Source organism: Sciurus carolinensis, chromosome 7 (assembly GCF_902686445.1).
Source record: "Sciurus carolinensis chromosome 7, mSciCar1.2, whole genome shotgun sequence".
Classification (NCBI taxonomy): domain Eukaryota; kingdom Metazoa; phylum Chordata; class Mammalia; order Rodentia; family Sciuridae; genus Sciurus; species Sciurus carolinensis.
The window spans coordinates 21,496,115-21,522,987 of NC_062219.1; the positions used below are offsets into that span (position 1 = coordinate 21,496,115).

Consider the following 26,873-nt stretch of genomic DNA (forward strand, 5'->3'; position numbering starts at 1 on the left):
TTGCTCCCCTATCTTCCTCTCCCCGAGCTGCTCCCTCTGACTTTTGTGCCTACTCCCACCACTCGGCCCAGCAGACCCTGGCCTCCCGCAAGCCAAGTGCCTCCTTCCCTCTTGCTCATGAATTGCTCTTCAGTATGTGGACGATTTCTACATACTATGCAACTTATATTCTCATTCTTAAATGTCCGTCTGTCTCCCTCTGTTGGAACATCAACTCCAAGAGGACTAGGATTTTTTGCCTGTCTTGTTCTCTGCTTTACACCTGTGTCTGGCATACAGCAGGGACGCCGCATATACCTGCTGAATCAATTAATTAATAGATGGAAAAAGTATTGACTAACTGCAACAATATCTTGATAAAAGCCTAAACTAGCAAGGATCAGAGTGCAGCCTCCTTAAGTTGATACAGGAGGAGTGGAAGAAGATGGAAGAGGAGGCCTTGAACTTCATAAAAAAGGACAGTGTAGCAAAACAGCTACAGCAGACATCATTCTCGTGGTAAACCATGAAAAGCACTGCCTGTTACCAGGAACAAGACATTCTGTTCACTATCACCGATTCCAATCAATACTGCACTGAAGTACAAGGCGCCGTGAGGAACAGAAAAAGAGAAGAAAGAAAAGGATCATAATTCAAGGACATTCTAACTACCACTACCACAAGCCCCCACCCCAACCCCAGCAAAAATAAAAAACAGGAAAAGAAAAAAAAATCCCCACAGGAACAAACTGACTAAAATTCAGAAGAATTTAATAAGTTTCCAGATATAAAATGTAAAAAAGTCTATTGCATTTTTATATACCAGCCAAGAACATTACAGAAAATGAAACTTGAGAAAATGAATAATTTACAATAGCAATAAAACATAACAAATTTTGCCTTTGGCATTTAAATCCTTGATCCATGCAGAATTTATTTTAGGAGGTATGATGTGGTAAGGACCCAATGTATTTATTTACTTATGGATAACCAACTGTCCCATTCCATCTATTAATGTGCAATATAAGCTCAATTTTTTATCAGGTTTTCCTGAATAATGGAACGATTTCTGAGCTCTTTATTCTGTTAGGATCAATCATATGACCACCATTTTTATACATTAAAAACAGTCAAGTATTGGCAATTTCATATGATTCTACCTATTATGTTGCTGTATTTACTTATAGTACTGCATAATCTGAATAATACAGCTTCATAGTTTTGGTTTCTTTTTGGAAAATATTCCCGCCTGGTTCTTCTCCAGCATACTCTGGATATTCTGGAACCTTTGGACTTTTGTAGGTTACATCAGATTAGATTAGAATCTTTCTACACGTTTCATGAGAAAAATTATGTGACTATTTTTAACTGATATTGCCTTGAATATATAGTTCTCTTTTTGCTCTAAGAAGAGAAACTAACAATTCTTTGTATTCCTGGTGAAGGCTGAATGAGTGGGATTGAACTATGTGAATTATTTTACATTTTTTAAGATATAAATATGTAGGAGAAATCGTGGACATTGCACTGTGGCATCTGGAGACTCCATGGGTGGTTTTCTTCCATATTTCTTTTCTTAATGTTCTGGCTGAGCATGTGCAATGAAGAGAGCCAAGGTTGTAGGGAAGGAGCTTTGGAGAGGAGGACAAAGAAGGGCCAGGAGGACATGCAAACATGTGAAGGCTTCTTCTAAGCTGAGAGACACCTCACTTGTGTCGGTGGAGCACAGCATTGAAGGCAAGGCCGTCGGTCCAGCTTGTGGTGAAGTTGAGGACGTTGACTTGGCTATACGGCCTGGTGGTCTGCCGCACCCAGCTCAACAGGATCTTCTCGCTGTTTGTCTGCTGAAGGTCTGACATGATGTCCTTCATGACATCTTTTACCTATTGAAGAAAAACCACACCTGCCTTTAACTTCACAGTCACGTCAATCAAGTCCCTGACTAAGAGTATTTCTAAGTTACCATTGTGGATCTGGTGACTGGCATTTATCTTATTTCAAATTTTTCCTTTAAACAATGGAAAAAGGAACTATAACTGTGATTCTTTGTGGGTACTAGGATTTGTGGATAATGTCTACCTTACTTTATACATCACTGTACTTACTAGATCTCACATATTACTTGTACTGTTTGATTACAATGAAGATTACCTTCACTGTAATATAAAAGTCACATAATTAACACTCTTCATTTACAAAGACCTTTTCATATAAAGAAAACCCAATCTTTCTTTTCTATAAAAATGAGAAAGAACTTTTTTTTTAAGGAATAACTTTTGACTAACTACAAAATCAAAGAATGAAATACTCTTCCTGATAACAATGACAGTTATACTCCAGAATGAATGTTTTATACTATTATCCTAGAGTAGTATATATGCTTTAAAGGATGATGTGGAGATACCAAAAGGCCCTGGGAGCAAACTTAAGGGGCTCCCTCTAGTCATATCTAGGACAACTTAAGCATCAAAATGAATAATACTAGTTAAAGATTATAAATCTATGTAAATCCCATGATACAGCCACGGATACACAAAGGAACACAGGAATAGATGGGGTGGATGGATAGATAAATTATATGTCATTTAATACATAATTATTGTATTATAACATAATTATTATAAATATTAATATTATACATTTTATATTGTTGTATTAATATTATATTATGGCTATGTAAAAGAGTTCCTGGGTTTTAGGAGGATACCACATTTTTAGAAATACAGAAGCATTTAGGCAGAGAGAGAAAGAGCAAAAGAAATATGGGAAACTGTTGACATTTGGGGAGTCTGAATGAAAGGTATTTGCAAACTTTTTTGAAGGATTCTTGTAACTTTTCTGTAAGTCGTATTAATTTTCTACATCCAATATAAGAAAAACAGATACTTCTTTTTCTAATTCTAGAAAAATAGAGCAGCTTGTCAGTCTCTTGCATTCTAAACTGTTATGAGTCAAACTGTGTCCTCCCAAATTCCCCATGTTGAAGTCCTAACCCCCAGTATCTCAGAATAGGGTCTTACTTGGAAATAAGGTCACTGCACATGTAACCAACTAAGATGAGGAGGTCGTTCTAGGGCAGGGTGGGCCTTAAATCCAATATGACTGTGACCTTAACAAAAACACAAAATGTGCAGACAGACACATGTGAAGATTGGAGCTATGCTGTAGAAGCCAACAAAGCCCAAAGACCACCAACTGCCACCAGAAGCCGGGGGAGAAACAAGGAACAGAGTCTCCCTCAGTGCCCTCAGGAGAAATCAACCCTACAGACACCTTGACCTTGGACTTCCAGACTCCAGAATTGTGAGACAATGAATTTCCATTGTTCCAACCCAGCAGATTGGTACTTTGTCATGGCAATCCTAGGAAACAAATACACCAAGAATACATTTTCAAAAGTTTCTATTGAAAAGTGATTGGAAATTTCTCCACCTGCCAGTGCAAAATGATGCTCCAAAGTAGTCCCAAAGTCAGTTTGTGATTTCCATCTACAATGTCAGTTCCTCCTATGTTCACTAATTCCACCTGTCAAAATGAAAAAATAACTTTTATGACAATTTCTTCACCGAAATCCAGATTTTTGATGTAGCACATTTGCACAGCAATATAAATGAGGGATAAAAGAAATCTCATTTTAGAGAATTAGGTAAACCTACATCTGAAACGTGTATTATTTATATGATAGATCAATAAAGCCATCAGAAAAAGTACATGACTGTTCCTTCACTCAGAAAAGATCCAATACTTTCAATGAAACAAACATTTCCAAGAATCAGTTGATGCCAATGCACATGTAGCATAGGAAGTTGGTTTCACAATAAATAATGCTGCTGACAGCACCAAACCCCAGAAGTCACTTTACGAGCTTACACTGTTCTGATGTAAAACCTGCAGCACTCTGTTGACATTATTTAAGGCATGGACCCTGGTAGAACCACGTTCCTTTGGCTGGAAAATAAAATACAAAAGCAAATAAGACCAGTGTCCCTCCATGTGCCTGACAAACAGTGACACAAATGTATGCAGAACAGCAGCTCAGCATGCTGTGTCCTGCATCCTTGAATGCCACCATCCTGGACACTAGAGTTTATGTGATGCAAATTCCCCTACTAACAACACCTTAAAATACTGATTACCTAACTCGTCTGCACATTGGAATGTCCTGAGAAGCTTCAAGAATTACTAATGGCTGGTCCTTCCCCTCCCCCAAAGACTGTGACTTAATGGTTCTGGGATGTGGTGTGGATTTGGAATCTCAAAGATTTCCCTGCTGATTCTAACATGGGGACACATTTAGGAACCAAGGCTGTAGAACAAAGCTCCCTTTATCTAAATTGGTGTGGTTGTATAAAGATGTAGGAGGAGGGTCCCCTCTGTTCTGCATAGGTGTGGACCATGGAGCAAGGAGGATTCTGAGGCACCAGCCCAGGTTCCATAGCATGACACAGGTCCACCTGGAAGGCACATCCTCCCCACTGGGGGCAAGGTAACCTGAGCAGCTTCCTTCCACCTCCCTGGCCAGGGAATCTTATCTGGGAGAGGGATCTGCCTCTCCAACAGGAGCCTAGCCACCACCTGCAAAGGACAAGGGAGAGTGTAACGCCCATGCTTTGGCAAGAAAAGAATTCATCTTTTCAGGAGCACATCCCTCTATACCTTTACAGTTGTTCTGCCTCTGTATCCATAAAACACATCCTCTTCAGGAGCATCATCTCCATGACAGAACACAGAACTTTATATGAGTAAAGAGTTGGGTTTGATCAAGAAACAAACACAAAGATAATACTGACATCCTGAATAAAAATAGATGCCATAGTTTTTACCAACTAATTCTTGAAGTATATATTTTTAAAAATTAAAAATGGTTGTCTCTAACATTCAAAACATTATGCCCTCTTGTCAAATCCACAGTTTTTTGTAATTGCCAACCTGAGCAGCATCCAGACATGAACACTTGAGGTAATTTTATCTTGGATGAAAATGGAGCCCCCAAGAAAGCCTAACTACTGCTCCATCAAAGCACCACTTTTTTAAATGTCCCTCTGCAGGCTTTACATTTTAAATACCCACAGTGGGTCTCCGAGTTTCAGTAATGACCAGAGACAATCTGTTAGCCTCATTCTCAGAGATGATTCCTCTCACCAGTGATGTTCCTGTGAGACCTTCTAGAAGATCCAACAGCTTCCTTCCATCTTTGAGGTCAGTGAACATATCATTGATGGGTGGTTTCCCACTCTGTAATAAAGAAAAGATAAAATATGGGTCACTTCCGCAACAGAAATCCCATACATAGCTGGCACTCAAATGAATGTGTTTTTTTTTGTTTCCCCCACTAAAAAGTTTGGGATACTCTGTAGACTATTCTGAGTTTGAATTGTATACAAAGAACATATACAAAAACAGAATTTTAAAATCCCATAATGAACCTTTTAACCTAAAAGATAAAAATTGCATCATTTCTTAGAACAGGATCAAATAAAGCTGTGGTTATCCTGTTACTATGCCTTGCCTATGGTCCATGCTCCTGAGAAAGGAATGATAAGCAGCAGCATTAGAAATGACAGCCAGTGCCCAGCCCGTGGTGCAGAGCCACCCAGAATGTGGGTATCCTGGCTCCATCATCCCTTTTCACATTTACTGAGCAATGTCTGTCCATCTTCATTATGGAAGCAGGTTGTTTTGTGATCAATTTCAGCTCCCAGGTGCCAAGTCTGTATTTCTGGTTATTAATTTTTTACTGATAGAAGCACTTTGGGGTCTAAGTCCAGCCCTGTCCAGTATGGGGGCTGAGGAAGCTTAGAGAATCCCTGAACTCTTGTCCCTGACCAATAAGAAACATCAAGTCCCACTGCTTAACAAGCTCTTGTGTCTGAGGCCAGAAAATCCCACTCCACTCACTACGGCTTGGCAGATCTCTGCCTTCCTGTAACAGGACCAGTTGTTCACAGCTGGGCCATGACTACGCAGAAAGTCAGGAAGCCTCAGCGTTAGGAGCAGTTCCACCACTGGCTACCTGGTGCACTTGGCTCAGCTACTCAACCTCCTTTAAATCACAAGTTACTATAGAGATCAAATAATATCATGTGAAAATGTCCTGAAAGCTATAAAGCGTGGTGGAATGAAGGCAGTATTATCTCGCATCAAATAATTCCCTTCATATATGAAATCATCACAGAGATTAATAACCCTCCTTCCTGTCAATAATAAAGATATTTTACAATGAATGATCATATCTTCTTCCTTTCTCACTTCAAAAAACATATACACATCAGCTCTATGAACTTAAGGAGTAGTGAGGGAGCCTTTCTAAAGTTTCCTAGAACTTGCAAACTTGCATTACCCTTTTCTGTTCTCCTCCTAATTCCATACTTATTTTTATTTAATTAGTAGTAGTAGTAGTAGTAGTAGTAGTGGGACTTGAACCCAGGGGAGTTTTATCACTGAGCTACATCCCCAGCTTCTCTTTCTAATTTTTTTTTTTTTTTTTTATTTTGAGACAGTGTCTTGCTAAGTTTCTGAGGCTGGACACAAACTTGCCATCCTCCTGCCTTAGCCTCCCCAGTTGCTGGGATTACATGCATGCGGCACTGCACCTAGCTCCTTACCTGTTTTTAAATAACTATAATGCACGATCAACTAATGACTTTTAACATATGCCTTCCCCCTGGCTCCTATACTTTACAAAGGGAATCGGGAAAGAAGAAACTGTCACTCAGGTGAATCTAAACAAAGCTGGTTTTCTGTTCTGAGTTGCCATTGTCGTGGGCAGTGACGGCGCTGGGCACACAGCTGACGAGGATGCCACACTCCCGAGGCGGTGCTTCAGAAAGCAGAGCACAGGGAAATTCCTGAAACAAGGAAGCCTTTCTACCTGCTCTCAGGAAAATCAGAGGGGAGACGTAAACCTCATCACCCACCTGTCCTCGGCACAACTCAGCAAGTGAGCCGTCAAAGAGCTAAGTTTCCTTTCAAGTCTTAGACACAACAGAGAGATAAGAACACAGGTAAAGTGCGCAGGAGAGAAGAATGTGGCTATCCAGGCTTAGAAAGGACCTTTGGAAATACTATGGGCGGGGTAGCTAAGGAATACCCAGGCAGCAACTAACCCTCTCCAATCCACACTCCATTTTCCAAAAATTGGACAAAATAACATAAAACAGCATATTATAAAATAAACGCAAATATTTGTTCACATTACAAATAATTATGGATGTTCATCAATGAACATATCTGTATACAAGAAGCCTTGACTCACTGTGGAACTTTGGGCAAGTTACATGGTCCCTCTGCATCTATTTGTTTATCTGTTAAAAACTCAGATAACAGACGTCTAAGCAATGGTCAATGCTATCATTTGTACTACAAAGCTACATTAAGCCATTTGTATTATTATGAAGGGTCATAAAACCTTCAATAATTACTGAAAGAACTCTTTAAAAGAAAAATAAGCACTTCTTCAGCCTAGGTACAAATATAAAATCAGGTTCTGAACATGGGAACGTGTTACTGTTAATTCATAGACAAAGATCTTCCAACCCCTAAATTCACAAATACGATGACCTGCAGGGACATATCCCATTCAAAACCAATTCGCATCCCCACACATACATCGGGGTAATCCAGCTGCTAACCAACGTGGTTCTTTTAGAAGATTCACAGGTGCTCAATGACAAAGTATAACTTTTAAAAGGTGGCATTAATTTTTCTGAATGAGACAACTTTTTTTCATTTTTTGTCCAATTCATTGATTTGCTTACTGAGCAACAAGTTTAAGAAAGGCTACCTGAGGAACAGAGTGTTAAAACAAAGATTAGGAAGACACAACCCAGGTAGAAGTGAATCATGCATCCAAGGGCAACCAAAGCCCTTTCTTCTTAAACACACAGAGACATGCACGCCACACAGTGAGTAACAACAACTCAATTTCCTCTGTTTCTAAATTTCAAATAAACATGTGATGGTAATCCATAAGAAATATCATGTGCAAGTGTCCCCTTCTCCCAGCGAGGACGTTGCTAGACACTGCTACCCAGCTCCCTAAGAAGGACACCAGCAGGATGGCAGACAAGGGGGAGACAGTCTGTGAACCTTCCCACTGCATAGGGTGCAGGAAGGTGCCTGGGCTCACCCAGGGACTACATCTGAATCTGTGGTTCAAAACTTCCTCTTAAAAAGCACACACCTACGTTCACCATGCACATGGCCAGTCCCTACAAAATATTACGTATTCCTGACAAATACTACTTAGGAATGTCCCATGTAAGGATGGAAAAAGACCAGCCTGTGGCAAAGGCCAAGTGCCATCGATAGCCCTGGAAAGTGACACCTGAATAAGCGTGGTAATTCAGTGCCTGTGCTCTATGCAGGGATGAGAAATGCTCCTTTACAAAGCACCAGACAGCACATAATTGAGGCTCAGCTGGCCAGGTGGCTGCTGTCACACTGATCAACCCTGTGATTGCAATGTGAAAGCTGAGGCAGACAGTATATCAGTGAATGAGCCAAAGGGAATAACTACTATGTTCCAATAAAACCTTATTTCACCAACATTAAAATTTGAATTTCATGTAATTTCCATATGTCACAAATTTATTACTATTATTATTATGATCTTTGCAATAACCTAAAAATATAAACAACATTATTAACTGATGGGACATACAAAGAAGAGTGAAATGCTCTCAGACAATAACAGCAAGTACTTGCTATACATCAAATAGGTTCTAAGAGATGTATAGAGATGTAGATATATTTTTACATGTATTATTTCTTTATAATAGTACTTAAAGGTAAATACCATCAACATCCTCAACTTATAGATGAGAAAACTGAGACAAAATGACATAACAAGTGAGTCAAGCATGGTGGCACACGCCTGTAATTAGCAGCTCAGGAGGCCAAGGCAGGAGGATCACAGCCAGCCTCAGCAACTTAGACCCTAAGCAATTTAGCAAGATCCTGTCTCTAAATAAAAATTTTCAAAGGGCTTGGGAGGTTGCTCAGTGGTTAAGTACCCCTGGGTTCAATCCCCAGTACAAAAAAAAAAAAAAAAAAAAATTACATAACAAGCCAGGAGTGGTGGCTCAAGTCTGTAATCTCCGTGGCTTGGGAGGTTGAAGCGGGAGAATGGTAAGTTCAAAGCCAGTCTTGATAAAAGCAAGGCAAAAAGCAACGCAGTGAGACCCTGTCTCTAAATAAAATACAAAGTAGAGCTGGGGATGTGACTCAGTGGTCAAGTGCCCCTGAGTTCAATCCCTAGTACCCGCCCACCATCCCAGCCCAGCAAAAAAAAAAAAAAATCTTAACAAGTGAGAGGCAGAACCAGGATCTGATACCATGAAATCTGGTTCCAAATCCACGTTCTCAACATTGTTGCTATAGTCCAACTAAAATTATGAGGGCGTCCAACTGTGACATACAGAGAAGGAAATATCTCATCACTGGGAGTGGGGCAGGAAATATTTAACAACTTCTCAAAGAGGGCAACAAGACACATGAAATTACATGAATCCAAAAGAAGATTTTTTTTGTTTTTTTCTGTTCTCAATGCACCACTTTAAAGCATGTTTGGTGTTAAGGTTCTAAACACGGGATCGACTCTAGGAGAAAGTCTGGAAATGTCAGATGTCATCTTTAAATAAAAATAAAAATGGATTCATCCTGACAGTTCTTATTTAGATTTTTTCATCTTTGCACAGAATTATTTCTGACTTTTCTGACAGAGAGACTTTTCTGACAAAGAGAATATAGTTAATAATCCAATTGGAAAAATATTTGGTGAATGCCTCCTTTGTGCTTGGTCCTTCAGAAGTGCCAAATTCAACTCTCTGTCCCCATTCACAACAGAGGGTTTCCATAGTTTTCCAATAAACATAAAATGGCACAAATGAACGATCTTGAACTTGGGGGAAAGATAAGGCTTGGGTCACATTTAGCTTTAAAAACATTCAAGGCTACGTGATACCTGGCCAGATGACAGAGTCACCATCCTGGCATGCCAGTCTTGGCTGCCTCCGACTCTCATCACCCTGTGCCTCCTTCACTCCTCTAACAGAAAATTCTAACCCCAGTGTGACAAGAGGGGACCAGCCTTAATACTTGCAGCTGGGTCACTACTGCTGTTAAGAGCGTCAGAGAAAAGAAGCAAATTGTCATTGCAATGCACAGGGAGAAGGAGCAGGTCTCTCACCCACAGGTGATGGCAAAACTCAGCGACACAAATCTGGTGCTCCCCAATTGCACCAGGAGAACCAGCGGCTCTAAAGGCTGACGGTGGCAGCCAGAGCTCAGTTCCAGCCATGCACGGTCACGTGGGAACTCAGGTTCACTGGTGGCAGAACTTTTAGTTTTTCAAAAGAAGTTAGAAATCTGAATTTAGAGGTCAGATCTCCTGATAGCATATTTGTAATTTCCTAGAACATCACGCTAGACAAACGGATCTTGTCTCCAGGCACGCCAGGTCAGAGGGCAACTGAGACGCAACCATTGCATAAGGCAGAACCACATATATAGGAAATATAGGACGAGTCGGCGGTGGGGCCCTTGGGGACCTGGAGGACTCTGGATGGGGCGCATGCGCGCACACACAGACCAGAAAACACGGGCAGTCACGACCCCCTTCCCTCTACCATGGTACAGTGGTCACATGTGCTCAAATCAACAACAGTGGCATCATCGCAGGCTCCTTCCCTTTCCCTCGCTTCTCCTCCAACCCATCCCCACCCTGTCCTCCTACCTCCAAAACCACGTCCCAGCCTGGCCCTTCCCACCATCGCCACTGCTGCAACTCCGCTCCAAACCACCATGTCCTGCCTGAACTCCAGCGCGGCCTCTCCCATCTCTGTTTCACATAAGAGCTCAGTGATTCTAATTTCGAGGTGCAGAACACATCACACACACCACGTCGTCTCTGTACTTTAACCTAATGGAGTCCCGTTACGGGAAAATACAACCCAACCCGCGAATAAAAGATCCTGGGAGATCTGGGCTCCATCCTCTCCCAGATCTGAGGTGGGATTATTCTCCTCCTTCTCCAAGGCAACTCCCAATCACGATTATTTTCATGCTCTGTCAAGCTTTTTCAGCAGTTGTAACAATAGGAAAAATAAATCTGTAAAAGACTGAATAAAAAAGTAACATCGAATAAGTACAATTTGGGTGAGATGGGAATTGTTTGTACCAACAATAAACAAATCAGAGATAAAACTGAGACTTGGGTTTTCCATTTGGAAGGTCAGTGCCAAGCACCGTTCTGACGCAGAGGAGCAAGGCTGGCAGATGCAGGCCTTGCCTTCAAGGTCCTCAGACTCTCAACAGACATAAACACAAACAGCACCAAGGCAACACATGGGGGACGAGCGAACCAGCTAGGTTCTGCCAAAATTGTGCAATGTGGCAGATACGGTACCAAGACAGAATCTGCTCCAGGACTTATCTAGACCTATTATGAATAATCAAGTAATAACTATTTGTGAACAATAAGGAAAAGACTGAAAAGACAGCAGTTTTGAAATGCTTTCAGAACTAACATGTCTGAGAAGAGTATCTTACAAGTAATAAGCGGGAGCCCTGTAATACTGTTTGACTGTTCTGTTAAATATTTATGCCCTGGGTGTTTTCAAAAGGAGATCTGAGCTAGTCTGTGCAATTATTCCTATTCCCATGGTTCTCTCTATGAAAGCATATATGTATGCGGCATACACATCCATGCAGATGGCACATGTATAAACACAAAATTGTAGAGAAATTGTACATAAATTAATGTGTATGCATTCTTCTGATCAATGCACGAAAGATCCCCCAGAATCTGATAATACATTGAAAATTTCATAGCCTCTCTCTTTTTCTCTCCCTCTCCCGCACCTTTCTTTCTCTCATTTACTTTTTCTAAAGAGTTGGTAAATTTAAGAATTTAAAAGAAAGAAGGAATTAAATATTTCCCAATATTTTCAGACCAGAATCTTTAACTTATAAATCCCAAATCTCAAAACTGATACAAATATAGCAGGCTTTTTGGTTCCTGTAATTTTTCATCTTCTTAAAAATCCATAATGGGGGCTGGGGAGATAGCTTAGTCGATAGAGTGCTTGCCTTGCAAGCACAAGGCCCTGGGTTCGATCCCCAGCACCGCAAAAAAAAAATTCATAATGCTCCATCGAGTACTATGTACAATATTACCATATTTAACTATAACATGTTTACATGTAAATGTATGTTTTTAAGTATTTTACAATAAAATCTTTTCTTTTTTTTCTCAATGATTGAGTTATAAGTAGTTGAAAAGTTTCTCTTTGGATTTCTTCTATTACATATTTTATTATGGTGTCTATATATTAGATATAGATACTGTAAAAGTAAGTTTTAGCTTTTATTTTAAAAAAATGGTGTCTCTAGTCATGGTTAAGCAAAATCATGAAATCAGGTTGATCTCAACTATCAAGTATGTGGCTCTCTCAGTGAAATGCAGATGTGTGTGACCCTCAGTATCCACATCGATGACTCAAGTTCACAGTGAGGGAAAGAAAGCAGTGGTGATTCCGACTGAGAAAACTGAAAGCCAAGTGAGGGTCCTGAGGTGAGGCCTAAGGAGATCATAAAGACACCAACAAAGCAACACCGTCAAGAGGCACCACGTCAAAGATCAGGGAATTCAGGGCTGGAGCCATTCACTCTAGGCATTTGATATGGCCTAGAAGAAGGAGAAGCTCTTAAGAAATGAAAAAGACCCTACCAAGAAACTCGAAGCAAACTCACTCAGAAGGAGGGAGGGAGAAAAGAAGAGAAAGAGAAAGACAAGCAAAACAGGTGACCCAGGCAATCACAAACCAGTGCCACCTTAACCACCAAGCAAAGACATACAGTATTCACTGAAGTCAAACCAATGTGTGTTAGCTTAACACCTTTGAAATGCTATGAAACAGCCATTAAACCAAAAAAACACCTTTCAGGGAATCACAAATACAGACAAGTAATAGAAGCTTCACCTTGATTTTTGAAAAGAGAATTAACTATAGACATAATTTAATAAAAAAAAAAAAAAAAAAAAAAAACTGGGATGATAGAGGTAGGGCCATGTAGGTACCCGAGGGACAAATAATGAGTGGAAGTCCACAGGCAGAACAAGTCCCAACTCCATATATATACCCAAGAAGGTCCATAGGCAAACTCCATAAATAATACAACTCATTCCATGAATGCTTAACTGGCAAAGCAGAGGAGATGTTTGAAGAATGTAGTTCCTCAAAAGACAGGCTTCCATAGACCAGGGTGAGGCACTGATAATGATAAAACAAGGTAAAATGAAATGAAATTTTCTGCATTTAATAAAGGAGAAGCAACTGGCTTGGCCCCTTCCTCTCCTTAAGACATCTCTCTCCTGAAAACTTAATAGGCCCAACATTTTAGTCAGGAATTAAATAAGCCCAGTATCCAGTTTTAAATGTAAAGTAAACATAAAAGCAGCTCTCCAGGTGGACAGGAAACCATTCCTAGGTGTGCTCATTCATCTGTCTCTCAGGGAGACAAGTGTTCATTGTTCTTTGTTTCACTTTACTGTATTTCAGTGTGCAATTCTGTCTGGACTCGATTCTGCTAACTGCCTGCCGACACCTAATCTGATATGCATACTTAAAAATAAATTCGTGTTTTCCCTGTGTCCTATATTGGTATGGGGAATTGTTGGCAGGAATTTTTATTTCCCCAACAGATGATAACAGCAAAAATAACAGTGTTGGCTTTTCCCCAATTCGACTCCCCTCACACCTCAGCTACAGGCTTCCTAGGCCAGGTACCGCTGAAGTTGGAGCCAGTCTTCTTGCTGTTAACAGATGGCCAGCTCTTCCTTCCCCCCACACCACTGCCTCCTCAGCAATCTTCCCCTTTAGCTCACTGCCTCTTGCTTACCCTACCTGCACCTGCACCTGCACCTGCACCATCAGGGCCCGCCCTTAAAGCTGTAGGTGGTGAGGTCACGTGGTGCCTTTAGGCAGAAGGAAAAGCACAAGGTAGGTGGCTCTGCCCTCTTGCCCCCCCAGGTCAAGGATGAAGTGTCATTTTCTCTCAGCAGATCAAGCCCAACCCATGTGTCACCCCAGCTATTCAGGATACTGAGGCAGGGGGATCACAAATTTGAGGCCAACCTCAGCAACTTAGGTTGATTCTGATTCAGAAACACAAAAAAAAAAAAAAAAAAAAAACCAACATTGATCATCAATTACAAGAACTCAACAGACACAACCAAATTTTTTTTCACAATTACAAACACCAATAGGATTTGTCCAAATCATTTATTAAATACTCAATATGTATCAAACAGCATATTCAACAATATTTAAGTTGTTTTAGCTTAAACCAGATGAATTCATTTTACAAGTATAATTTTGAGACAAAAATCCATTTTAAAAAAAATCAAATGGAATTAAAACAAACCCCAAAAAAGCTTACATAATGATTGCCAAAACATCTGGAAGCTAGCATTTAAGAATATGGAGTACATTTTACCATTTGCTTTTTAGAAGTATCAGTGAGTAGCGTGAATAAACATAAATTATAAATTGGAATTTCTTTTTAAAGAACCACTTGAATGGGTAGAGTTCCTAAAATAATTAGTTGAGGTGCCACGCACATATTTATTAACTAAACAGGGAGAGACCCAGTGTGTACCTCCCTGCTCATGCTCAAACTTCTACAACAGGTGCTACTTATCGTCACGCAAGGAAGCCTGCACAGTCTCCTTCACAAAACTAAACTGACCATCTACAAGTGGAAAAAAAAAATGTCTGGGGCTACTTTTATTGCACACTCTCCATAAATCTCCCTCTACGACTTTTCCACTCCTACTTCTGAAATCAACTTCCAACCGGAAAAAAGTAGAAAGTAACTAACAGCGTTCCACTGTCCCCAAAGAAACATATCTGAATAGCTCTTCACATTGAAATCCATACAAAATGCTTCTCAGATTTCCTCTCTCAGGTTCTGTTCATTTAATTTCAAGTTTGTAACGTATGAAAATGTGGCTCATCTGTGGCTTAGAACAACAAAAAGAAGGCAGAAATTTGCTCAAGTGAAAGTCCAGTGTTTTGAAGTTTGCATATTGTTTCCCTAACCTTGGTTTTTTAAACCTCTTTTGAGAATCGTCTCACCAAACTGATAAAAGAGCTTCTGCAATGTGTATGTTCTCATCTCTGCCAGATGAGCAGCCCTGAAAGTCAGCCAAAGAAAATGCAGGCTCAAAGTCAGAACAAATTTCCCAACAGCAAAGCAAGAGGCCTTCACTGCCTCTCTTGGGACACCAGTCTGCTTCTGAACCAGAGGTTGTGGAAATTAGAGAAGCAAAACACCCAAGTTTTATGTACTACTCAGTGATATCAAGTGGGCTTTAGGAGCCAATTTTTTTCATTTGTCTGAAAATACGCAGCGTAGACCAGGATTAGCACAAGTTAGGGGCCGCTCACAGGGTTTTTATTTAGCATTCCTAAGTAATTATAACCTCCCTTATGCCTCACAGCAATGCCCAATATTTCTTGGCAATATGAGCAGGTAGTTAATGATCAAGTGTGTTTTATGGCTAAAAGAATAAAAATTAAGGCCTGAAAAATGTGGCTAATAATTTATTTAAGGTCATAAATAAATGAGCTGCATGTCTAGGAGTAAGGGTTAAATTTCCTAACTCTTTACTCCTTTACATAATCATTTTCTTATGAATTCTTCAGAACTTTTCAAACTTCCAGAACCATAATTTACTCGTATTCCTTCCCAGGAAATTCAATCTTCAAAGCACTGTGAGTTTGAAAGCACTCCAGTGCATTGTGATATGCACTCTGTGACATATTAACAAGAATTTGCAGATACAGACAGGTATCCAGACCTGTATTATTTAATATCCTCAAGGCCTTTACCAAATCTTTTATCTAGGAATAAACTGATCCAGTTTTTAAGCTTTAAACCTCATTTTTCTTTACTGTGAATTTAGTAGATAGATCCTGGTAAAGAATCATATTGAACTGAAAGAGAATGGTATGTATTAAACCCAGTTATTGAATACGTGTTCCAGCACAATTCTCTAGAAGTCAGATATAGGGAAAGTTTGCAGTTAAATTTGTTGTTTTTGTTTTTGTTTTCATTTTTATAAAGGCATGCAGCAAATGACTTGATAGATGGTATTATATACAATTTATGAAATAATACAATTTATGCCATTTTATGCCCAGATCCTCTTTCCAATACTACCATCCTCAGCTGGTTTACACACATATAGTGACAGACATTTTAAATTTATGTTTGTGTCAATGTCACTCATTTATTTATTAAGCTGATAAATACTCACTGGGTATTTACTAAATGCCAAAAGTTATGCCAATAAACAAAACCCTACTCTCTGGGGGAAGAAATCTGTAATTAATTAAATATAACTGCTAAGTACATCAAAAGATAACACTCTGAGAGTCCTGAGCAACATCTACCACTGTCTGTGAACTCAGAAAAGGTATCCTTGAGGAAGTGACATTTAAACTCAGGCAAAAAGAAGGACCAGGAGTTGACCAGGAAAAGATAGAGGAAGAAGCATGCTCAAAGGCCCGGGAAGGTCCTTGAGCTGCGGTACAGACCATGTGCAAGAGCACAATGAAGGAGCAAGAGTAAAGCAAAATGAGCCAGGTGTGGGGGTGCATGCCTATAGTCCCAGCAGCTTAGAAGGCTGAGGTAGGAGGATCACAAGTTCAAAGCCAGCCTCAGCAAAAAGGGAGGCACTAAGCAACTCAGTGAGACCCTGCCTCTAAATAAAATACTAAATAGGGTTGGTGATGTGGCTCAGTGGTCAAGTGCCCCTGAGTTCAATCCCCAGTACCCTCCCCCGCAAAAAAAGCAAAATGAAGTCAGGAGTAGATGGGGGCATGTATTTAGGGCCTTAATATCCAACAAAGATCAAAACATCACACTGTATGCCTTAAGTATATACAATCTTAATTTTCAAAGTTTCTTTTTAAAAGAAGAACAATGGTGGGCTGGGGATGTAGCTCAGTTGGTAGAGTGCTTGCCTTGCAAGCACGAGGCCCTGGGTTCAATCTCCAGCACCGCAAAAAAGAAGAAGAAGAAGAAGAAGAAGAACAATGAGCAGCCAACAAAAGATCTTGCAGAAGAAAAAGAGGTGATCATGCTTTCCCTTTGAGATCACTCTAGTTACTCTGCCCAAACTAGAAAGGGAGAATGGATAAAGAAGGTGAACGTGGAAAGGAAGAACCCTTAGCAGATGAGCACAGTGTGGTCCGCCACGTGTTTGAAGATAATTTTCAAAAGAAGGTGTAGTCATGACTCTCCGACAAGCACAACATGAGCCTGTGTCAAAGGCATCACTTAACTCATTCATCAATGAGGAAACCACTAAGGTGTTAGCAACAGTTCAAGGACAACTCAAAGAACCACACGCTCCCAGGCCAAAAAGGAAAACTGAAATAAATTTACAAAAGATGCAAAAACACATCTATCCAAGGGGCAACAATCATTTACATTCCAGCCACTTTGCAGTATATGGATAAGAATCTTTTGCATTAATATCTATTTCTACAAATTACAGAGTTGTAAAGTTTTCCAAAACAATGAAAGGCAGAGATGACTCAGACAGCTGAGCCAAACAGGATAACCACGAATTGTTTTTGCCCATTTTACACTCTTTCACAAATTTTTCTATTAGAGATCATAGCAATGTGGGAAAGAAAGTGTCAAAGTGTAGAGAAGTTGCTGGGCACACACCTGTCATTGCAAGGGCTCAAAAGGCTGAGGCAGGAGGATCGCAAGTTCAAAGCCAGTCTCAGCAACTTAGCAAGGGCCTAAGCAACTTAGCAAGACCCTGTCTCTAAATAAAATTTTAAAAAGGGCTGGGGATGTGGCTTAGTGGTTAAGTACCCCTTGGTTCAATCCTAAGTGCAAGAAAAAAAGGAAGAAAAGAAAAGAAAGGAAGAGAGACATGGACAATTTTTAATAGATCTGTATCACTGCTACAATTAACAAAACTTGGTATTTAATTGAGACTTTGGATGCAGAGGGGGCTGAAAAGAAAATGTCTAGAGAGCTATCTGTTTTAAAACAAATTTCTAAATGGCAAACAATGCCATCAGTGTCTGGATTATTACAAAATAATAGATATATTCACAAATTTATATACCAAGTTTATTTAATAAACTATTGTGGTACTACTGGATTTTTGTATTGTGTGGGTTTGAAGATGTCAATGACCCATGATAAAAGTCAGTTTTCACATTCCTTACATTCTCAGAGGCAAGAGAGATGTCTGTTTGAAAACAAATTTCTAAATGACAGAAGATGCCACTAACGCCTGTCTGGATTTCTCAGCTCAGAGGCACACACTGTAGGGGAGGAGCAGACCCAAGGAACCATTATATCTGGAAATCTCGCACAATATACCTTTTGACATGAATAAAAAAGAAATGAAACAAAATTCAAGGATGAAACAGAATTCTTTTTCTTTTGCCGACCTCTGGATGACCTAGTGATACCCGGTGAAAATACAGCCTGTCGCCAGCTCAGCAAGGGTTAAGCTGCGTGGAGTCTATGAAATTCTCCCAGCCTTGAACCTAACAGGCCCTGTCCTGTGTCGCCAGTGTGGAAGAAGCCTGAGTGGTAGACTGAAGACAACTGGAGGGAAGGAAAAGGAAGGATGAAGGTCAGGTTTAGTGTCATGAGCCCTTCCATCTTGGTATATCCAAATCCTCCTAATTTCTTAGATAAATTCCTCCTAGACTTGGACTTCTTGCTAGATGTAATGTAATCTCAAGTTTTCAAGGCCATCCCACTTCTGATACTTTTTCTCCACATAAAACAAGATTTCTGCTTCTCTGTCAGATTACATATCTAGAACATTTACTAAAAACGATACAAATTGTAAAGAATTAAATCATCCTGGGACAGACAATTCATGTGGGATTAAAACTCCCATTTATATCACAAACTAACACACAAGTATTATAAATGAACAGATTGAAACATCAAGTTCATTTAATAAACCCTGTGGTACTGCAGGATTTTGTGTTGTGTGTGTTTCTGAAGAGGTCACTGACATATCACAAACACCAAGAAAGTTCTTTCCCATTATTCTTTCTCAGATGTCATTTGCATCATTCTACACACGACCTTCCACATTTGACTGAAGTGTCTGCTTCTCTCCATTCTCAAAAATGGGTATGAAAGCAATCCTACCCCAAGGGCACTCATGACACCATCCGGAGAAGCCCCCTTGGATCCAGGCTCTCTCAATTGCTCAAACTATGGTTCTCAAAATATCATGTTGTGCAGATGCAAAATTTTTCAATATTGTCAAGTTCAAAACACCTCTGCTACTTGTGTCTCTAGAATTAAACAATTTAAATTTTACCAAAACATCCTTCTGCTGTGGCATAATACCAGACATGAAATCACCGATTAGATGAGCCCCTCTTTATTCCCATTCTCTACACTCCTAAATCATCCATCAAAGTCAGTTTTCACATTCCTCACATTCTTTTAGGCAAGATAAAATATCTCTCAAAAAAAAAATCTTGCAAAAACCTAAGAAACACTACAATCAAGAAATCGGGTATAGGGCTGGGGTTGTAGCTCAGTGGTTAGAGCGCTGGCTTCCCACATATGAGGCACTGGGTTTGATCCTCAGCACCACATGAAAGTCAATAAATAAAATAAAGGTATTGTGTCCATCTACAACTAAAAAAAAAATTGTTTTAAAAGAGGAAGAAAAGGAAAGAAGGAAGGAAGGAAGGAAGGAAGGAAGGAAGGAAGGAAGGAAGGAAGGAAGGAAGGAAGGAAAGCTATAAATACTGGGATGTTGAGCAATTTTTTTTGAGGGGGTTCTCCCTCCATTGCCCAGGCTGACCAACTCTGGAGTGACTGGGGCTACAGGCGTGTGCCCACATGCACAGCTCCAGGGAAGTGAGGTAATTTTTAAACTGCCGCTACTTAAGGTTCCCTAAAAGCATCCGCATTTTTCCCCAAAGAAACACCAAAGTTTATTTTCCTGAATTTTATAAAATTAGTAAGCAGATAATTTTGAAAAACTACTCTTAATTGAAATAGCCTTTGTACTATATAAAAGACCACAATGGTGCTTCTCTGAGAAACCTTTATTTTTCATCTTGCTATAACAGTCCTACAATCAATTAACCTGGAGACTGTCTGCCCACCTTAGACTTGGTGGACAAAATTCCAACTTCTATAATCAATAGATAATCACATCTGAAACAAAATTGAGAAGAGCCAATTTCTCACTTCTCCCTGCTCCCCATAAAAACAATATTGATCAAAGCCCAGATTATGTTCCAAGTGGTTAGAAATGCTGAGAAAGAACAGATCTTTGGGAGAAAAAAAATGAGGACGAAAAGAACCCACAGGGTAGGTAGACATTAATGACCAACTCCACACAAATGAAAAAATACTAAATACAGTTGTACAGGTAGAAAGCTGCCTGAATGATAAATTGATTTGAACTAGGAAAATGAAACCATCATCTTTTTTAGCTAAATGAACCCAAAATTTTCTCAATACATATCCATTTCTTAAGTGTATCCAAAATTCACAGAATTGAAAGCAGCAAACTTTCTTAGAAATCTGGAGAACACCAGGTAAAACTAAAGAGCATTGGATGAGCTGTTCACAGCAGAATTCCCCTTTGAACAGATTTTACAAGAGAATAAAGGAAGAAAAAACTTCATCTGCACACTCAGGAGATTCCTGCTGGTCATGGGGAAAATTCGCTGCACTTCCAAACCAAACTCCTCAATCAGAATGAGGCATTTGAAACACCAGAAAGTTTTTTGCAAGTCTCACTTACCTTTGAAAATCGAGCATTTATCCATTTGGTAAAGGTTTTCTTTTGCACATCATTGTGTTCATCTGTGGGACAGAAAAGAAGAGAGAGGGGGAAAGTGAGCGTTTGTACCATTGGTGAGTACACTAAATAAGATCATCACCAGCCTGGGAAGTCTAAAACGGCTCTGTGAGTACAGTCTGGTGAGGCACCAGGATGGGCAGCTAGAGAAGAATGGTTTGATTCATCACAGAGGAGCTTGCCAACGCCTCCAAGAGAGGGAGACTCCCACGGGCACGCACCCAGGGGACCTGGCCGTCTCCCCCTAAACCCAAGTGTGCTGTCACCAGCTATTAAATTCAGGTTTGTGGGATAAAATCAAGACCTCGCTTCCTGTTACACAATACTTTGGGTTGCACCTTAAGTAAAATTTCAAGGATGAAAAACATGTTTGCACGTTCAAAACACAAATCAGAAGAGGAATGGAGGAACTTTAGATTACATAGAGGGAAATGAGAGGGAGGAGAGGGTAGGGGTATGAAAGACGGTGGAACAAGACAGACATCATTACCCTATGTACATGTATGATTACACGAATGGTATGACTCTACATCATGCACAACCATAGAAACGAAATGATGTGCCCCATTTGTGTACAATGAATCAAAATGCAGCCTGTAAAAAATAAAAATTATCAAATAAAAACTGAGGATCTCATGACTTCGTCCCTTTACATACAGTAAAGTATAGAGATACCCTACAGAACAAAAAGGCGAATACAGTTTATAGTTAGTTCTGTAACATACTTTCCTCTAGAAGACTGACATAAGCTTATAAGGATTTTGACCGATGCAAACATTTTGCAAGTAGACAAATCAGAGAAGTTAAAAAAAAAATGATCAACTTTGGTTTTGATTATAAATTCTCTGTCCGAGTAAAAACAAAAGAAAACTGACTTTACAAAGCTAAAGAGGGCTGGAGAGATAGCTCAGTTGGTAGAGTGCTCACCTTGCATGCACAAGGCCTTGGGTTCAATCCCCAGCACCACAAAAAGACCCAAAAAAAAAAAAAAAAAAAAAAAAGGCTAAAGAAACCTTAAAATGGGCAGAGGTATCAGAAGGTCTTATGACATAACAAAAAGAGCAAAGGATTTTAGGACAATATTGGCTACATCCCAGTGCACCTCGCATGTGACCTGGGTAAGTCATCCCCGCATCTCAGGCTTCTCATCCATATTACTACTCAGCTTGTCTCGGTCTTGTGAAGATTTGTGAAAATAAGTAAAAGCTATTTGACAAAGAGTTGGTGTTGAGCTCACTCACTCTTGTTATAATTATTGTAGTATGAATGTAAGCAAAAAAGATTTTAAAATGTCCATTTTACCCTTGCACTTACTTCTAATCATATCCTCTTCCACTATTCTCCAATTCTGGGCTAAAACCAGCAAGAGAGTCATGGCTGGCTTAAAGCTACAAAGTAGCAAGTTAATCTGACTCTACCCCAGGTGCTTCTGAGTCTGTGTCCTGCCTGTTCCACTCCCTCTGCCTGAGAACAAAATGAAAACAGAAGAAGTCCCTGTGCTCCCCCGGGTCTGCCCCCATTCCCAAGGGGCTGCCTTTTACAAAAGTTCTGTGGTTTGCATGTTGAAGGTCCCCCAGAGGTCCTGTGTCAAAGGCTTAGTCCCCAGATGGGTGCTAATGGGAACTTTTCGGAGGTGAGGCTTTGTAGGAGGTACTGAGGTCTTGAGGTGTGCCCTCGAAAGGGATTGTGGGATTCTCCCCACAACCCTTCCTCTTCCTCTCTTGGTTTCCTGGCCACAAGGTGGGCAGTTTTCTCTGCCACACACTCCTCCTATTACCAGGTGGCACTGCTAACAGAGGCCCAAAGCCATGGGTCCACTCAGTCATGGACTGGAACCTTCAGAACTGCACGCCAAAATAAACTGTTTCCTTTCTGAGTTAATTGCCTCAGGGATTTCATTACAGTGACAGAAAGCTAACACATCAAGTTTGTGATAACTCTGATCGCCACTCCCTCCTGCAAGGAGAGTTTGTAATTAAAAGGTCATTCCTGGAATAGCTAGAGCAGCCGCTTCAGAAAAGAGTGCACTTTTATAGATCTATAAAGGTAATCGGAGCCGGACCACAGGACACAAAGAAAGCAACTAGTATGAAAACGAAACTGCTCTCTAAGAAACTTCTAGATGTCAATGGTGTGCTGAGAGGGTGACCTTCCTGCTGAAAGGACAACAAAGACAGCTTTAGCCCTGATTTCAGCCTTTATACCTTATCTGATCTATGCCACACATAAGCCATTTATTAACCAAGAGGTCTTGCTTACACACTCTGAATGTCCCCACCTTTACCTTCATACCCAAGAGGGACAAAGCTGAGATCACACCAGAGTACAAGGCGACCACTGCACACGGACCTGCAGAGGGCACCACGGGGGCCTCACTGGAAGGAATTTAATATTAAATATCTGTGTTCAGACACTTGGAAAATCAGATTATTTGTCCCACCATCTTTAAAAGAACCCATGTTTGAAAACCTTGCCACATTCATTATCTTTAATCCTATGAATAAAAAAATAGGTCAAATTCTAATTTCATAACATTCAAGTTTTTTTTTTTTTTTTTGTACCAGGTATTGAACCCAAGGGTGCTTAACCACTGAGTCACCTGTCCAGCCTTTTTTTAATATTTTATTTAGAGACAGGATCTTGCTGAGTTGCTAAGTGTCTTGCTAATCTGCTGAGGCTGGCTTTGAACTCAATGATCCTCCTGCCTCAGCCTCCTGAATTGCTGGGATTTTAGGCACGTGCCACTACCACACCCAGTTTCATTTAAGAAATTTTGACCATAAAAATGGGAAATAATTCTAAAGAAGAAATATTGCAGGGCTGCGGAGATAGCTCAGTTGGTAGACTGCTCGCCTCGCAAGCACAAGGCCCTGGGTTCAATCCCCAGCACCGCAAAAAAAAAAAAAAAAAAAAAAAGAAATATTACAACATTTTATTTTTCTTAACCTCTTTTTAGAGCATTTAACTTTCTAATTTCAAAAATATTAAAGTATATAATACTATGTAGGTTTCATCTACAGAGTGGACAAAGAAATGAATACCTATCACCTTATCAAAGATAAATAAGATCTTTCCATTTAATCACATGTACAGTGAAATCAGATTTAAAAATAGATCCCCCCCCACAAAGAGCTCTTTATAAAAGTTAATAAGATAATGTTTCTAAAATAGTCTGAAATCAGAGTCAAATCAACATCTGAAGATTAGTCAGTAACTGATATGAAATGAAGTATTTGCCTATAAAAGATAAATTGCCTAACATCCAAATGTTTCGAAAATTTATAAGCACTCCAAATATTCTTTTTCCTGATAGAGTTAAAAAGAAAAAAAAGTTCACATTTCAATTTGTATCCTTCCCCATTCCCCCGCCTCTCCAGCCCGCTCCACCTCCACACAAACACACCCACCTACCTCCTATTATCTAACTAAAGGAATTCAGTCAAAGAACAAGAACTAGCCTGTGGCTTTTCAACTTTAAGAGTAAAAATGTAACGAGTTTGGAAGAGTTACAAGCATAGAACTGCCCCCCACATACCACAACAATAAAAGGAAGCAGCCTTGACCTGGGCCAATCAGACTAGCAAACTGGCAGAAGAACAACCAAAAGTCTCTCATGCAATCCTGAGCAATCCTTTGCCCTTCCTAGAAATTTATACAGAACTTCAACAACCTCAAGCTGCTCTCACTCTCATTATCAAGCCCATTAGTGATTTTAATTTGGCCAAAACAAAAATGTGTAATCACACAGCACAAACTTTACATATAATTAGATTATTCATATGTATTTAATGGATGAGTACAATTTACCCAGCAAATCACCTCCCCTAAATGTATTCAGATTTTAGAAAACCGTTCCACTTCTGCCAACCTCATCCAAACCTAGCAAATCTTACCCGTTAATGACCTTTCTCTGTGAGGGGGATAAACACGGGACTGAATTAGGAGGAGAAAAATGTGCTAAACCCCTTAAGGCTGCTTTTCCAAATTCTTCTTCTAAATATTTGGCTCTTCTTAAAATGCTTCTGACATGCTCATACAGATCCAGGGGTCTGCACTGAGGCCTCGCCTGGAATTTTATTGCTGTGATGGCAAAAGAAGCAAAGCAAAGCCAGAAACAAGGTTGCTCAATAAATCTTCAAGGAAACTGGTTTGAAAATGTTTTCACCTCACCAGCTCAAAGTGCACATCAAAAATTCTTTTGGCAGAACTTAGCAACAAATCTCAATTTAAATCCTAAACCGGAAATGTGGCAGAGAAATTAGGAATCGCTCCCCCTGTGGAAGAACAGGTCTAAGGAACGTGTTCAGCAGCACTGAAACTCTGCTAGCATTAGAGAGCAAGCATTGTCCTCTAGCACATCTTTGGAAGCAATTCCGTCGTGTCCAATTGGCTGGCACTAACCTGATTTCATAAAATGCAGCTATTCAGAAAAGAAGTGCCCAGAGTCAGCCAAAACAGAAATGTCTTGTTGGACGATTTAAAACTTGGATTGCCTTTATTAAAGCCTCTTTCACAAACACGAAATCTAACACACTCTAAAAGTCAAGATTATTGCAGAAGCAATAAGGGCATTTCAGATCATACTCCAACTTCTTTTCCTGGGCAATCCATGTGAAATACCCCCCAAATTCATCTACAACCAAGCCCCTTCATGTCATTCCACTCTCGTTTCTTTATACCCAATTTGTGGGCCTCTGAACAAAACCAGTTCATTGATTCAAACATCATGTATTAAAGTGACATATGGAAATAATAAATATTATAATAATCTGCAAAGTATTGTGAACATGTAGAGAAAGAAACACACCCAGGAGATGGAGTGCCTGCGAGCAGAGTGCTTTAACTCCCTACGTGGGTTTCAAAATCTGGCATTCTCTGAGAACCAAAAAATCCTTACAGCTGGGCACAGTGGCTCACACCTGTAATCCCAGCGACTCGGGAGGCTGAGGCAGGAGGATGGAGAGTTCGAAGTCAGCCTCCCAATATAGCCAGGCCCTAAGCAACTCATTGAGACTCTGTTTCTAAATAAAATAAGAAGGGCTGGGGATGTGGCTCAGTGGTTAAGTGCCTCTAGGTTCAATCCCTGGTACCCACCCACCCCCCCAAAAAAATCCTTACAAATTAAAAAAAATGTAGCTCTCAAAATTGTCAAAACTATCTAAGAGTACAAGAAGGTTAGACTGTGAACATTCTAAATCATAGTTCTGTATATCTGCCCCCCATTGATACACTGAAGTTATTTAAGCTAAAAACTGCATTTAAAACAGACTTAACCCTTCACTCTGTAAAAAGCAAAATACAAGTGGATAGTCTCTTTGGAAGAAGGGCAGCTAGTTAGAATGGAATGAGAAGGAAAAGGAAAGCAACTCCACCTGTCCAAGGAGAAGGCTAAAGCCCAAAGACAGAAGTTAAAAGCAACACCCAGCGTCTCCCACCAAGCAAGGTTGACTGCAGAGACTGTTCAACACACTTCCAGGCAGGGATTAAAGGGAGTTTTGCGAAATAAAGGAACCTTTACAACAGATCTAAAGGACAGACAAATCTGGTTTTTGCAAAGATGGGAAAAAGGATTTTCTGGACCACACACCTGACGAAAAAGACGATCCTGATAAGATTGTGTGTGTACAAGAGAACGTGGGGTTGTGACATATAATGATGTCAAAATAGTAAGCTAAGAAAATCCAAACTTCAGAAAGTTTTCAATCCTGAAAACTCTTCACCCACATTAAAAAGAGAAATGCATGCTTAAAAATGTAAGAAAATATTCTTGAGGGAAAAAAAAATCAATCTCCTTGAGCAAACACAAGCCTGCCAGCCGGAGTATCTTCCACTAGGCTCTAAAACCATGGCAATTCTGGAGCCCTGAGGTTCCAGACTGCACGGAGAATCTACGGCATCTCAGCACCCGAGGAACGCGTCTGTCCTGGCTAAGGACAAACCTAACAAAAACTATCCACTGTCCCATTACAGAACCACAGAGCCTGTGTGAATCAGAAGAAGGGGG

General features: G+C 40.1%; 1 protein-coding gene across 7 annotated transcripts in view; it reads right to left on the minus strand.

Annotated features, from left to right (window-relative positions):
• Utrn (utrophin) overlaps nt 1-26,873 on the minus strand; it is a 517,740-nt gene that overhangs the window by 393,682 nt on the left and 97,185 nt on the right. For 5 of the 7 annotated variants that reach the window (XM_047558897.1, XM_047558898.1, XM_047558899.1 and 2 more), the window contains 5 exons: nt 20,813-20,874; nt 5,122-5,214; nt 3,850-3,927; nt 3,412-3,504; nt 1,690-1,862 (listed from right to left, as the gene is read on the minus strand). In XM_047558897.1, the coding sequence (XP_047414853.1) occupies nt 1,690-1,862; nt 3,412-3,504; nt 3,850-3,927; nt 5,122-5,214; nt 20,813-20,874 (499 nt within the window). The remainder of the gene's footprint in view (nt 1-1,689; nt 1,863-3,411; nt 3,505-3,849; nt 3,928-5,121; nt 5,215-20,812; nt 20,875-26,873) is intronic. The other 2 variants (XM_047558901.1, XM_047558902.1) reach the window with 1 other exon arrangement.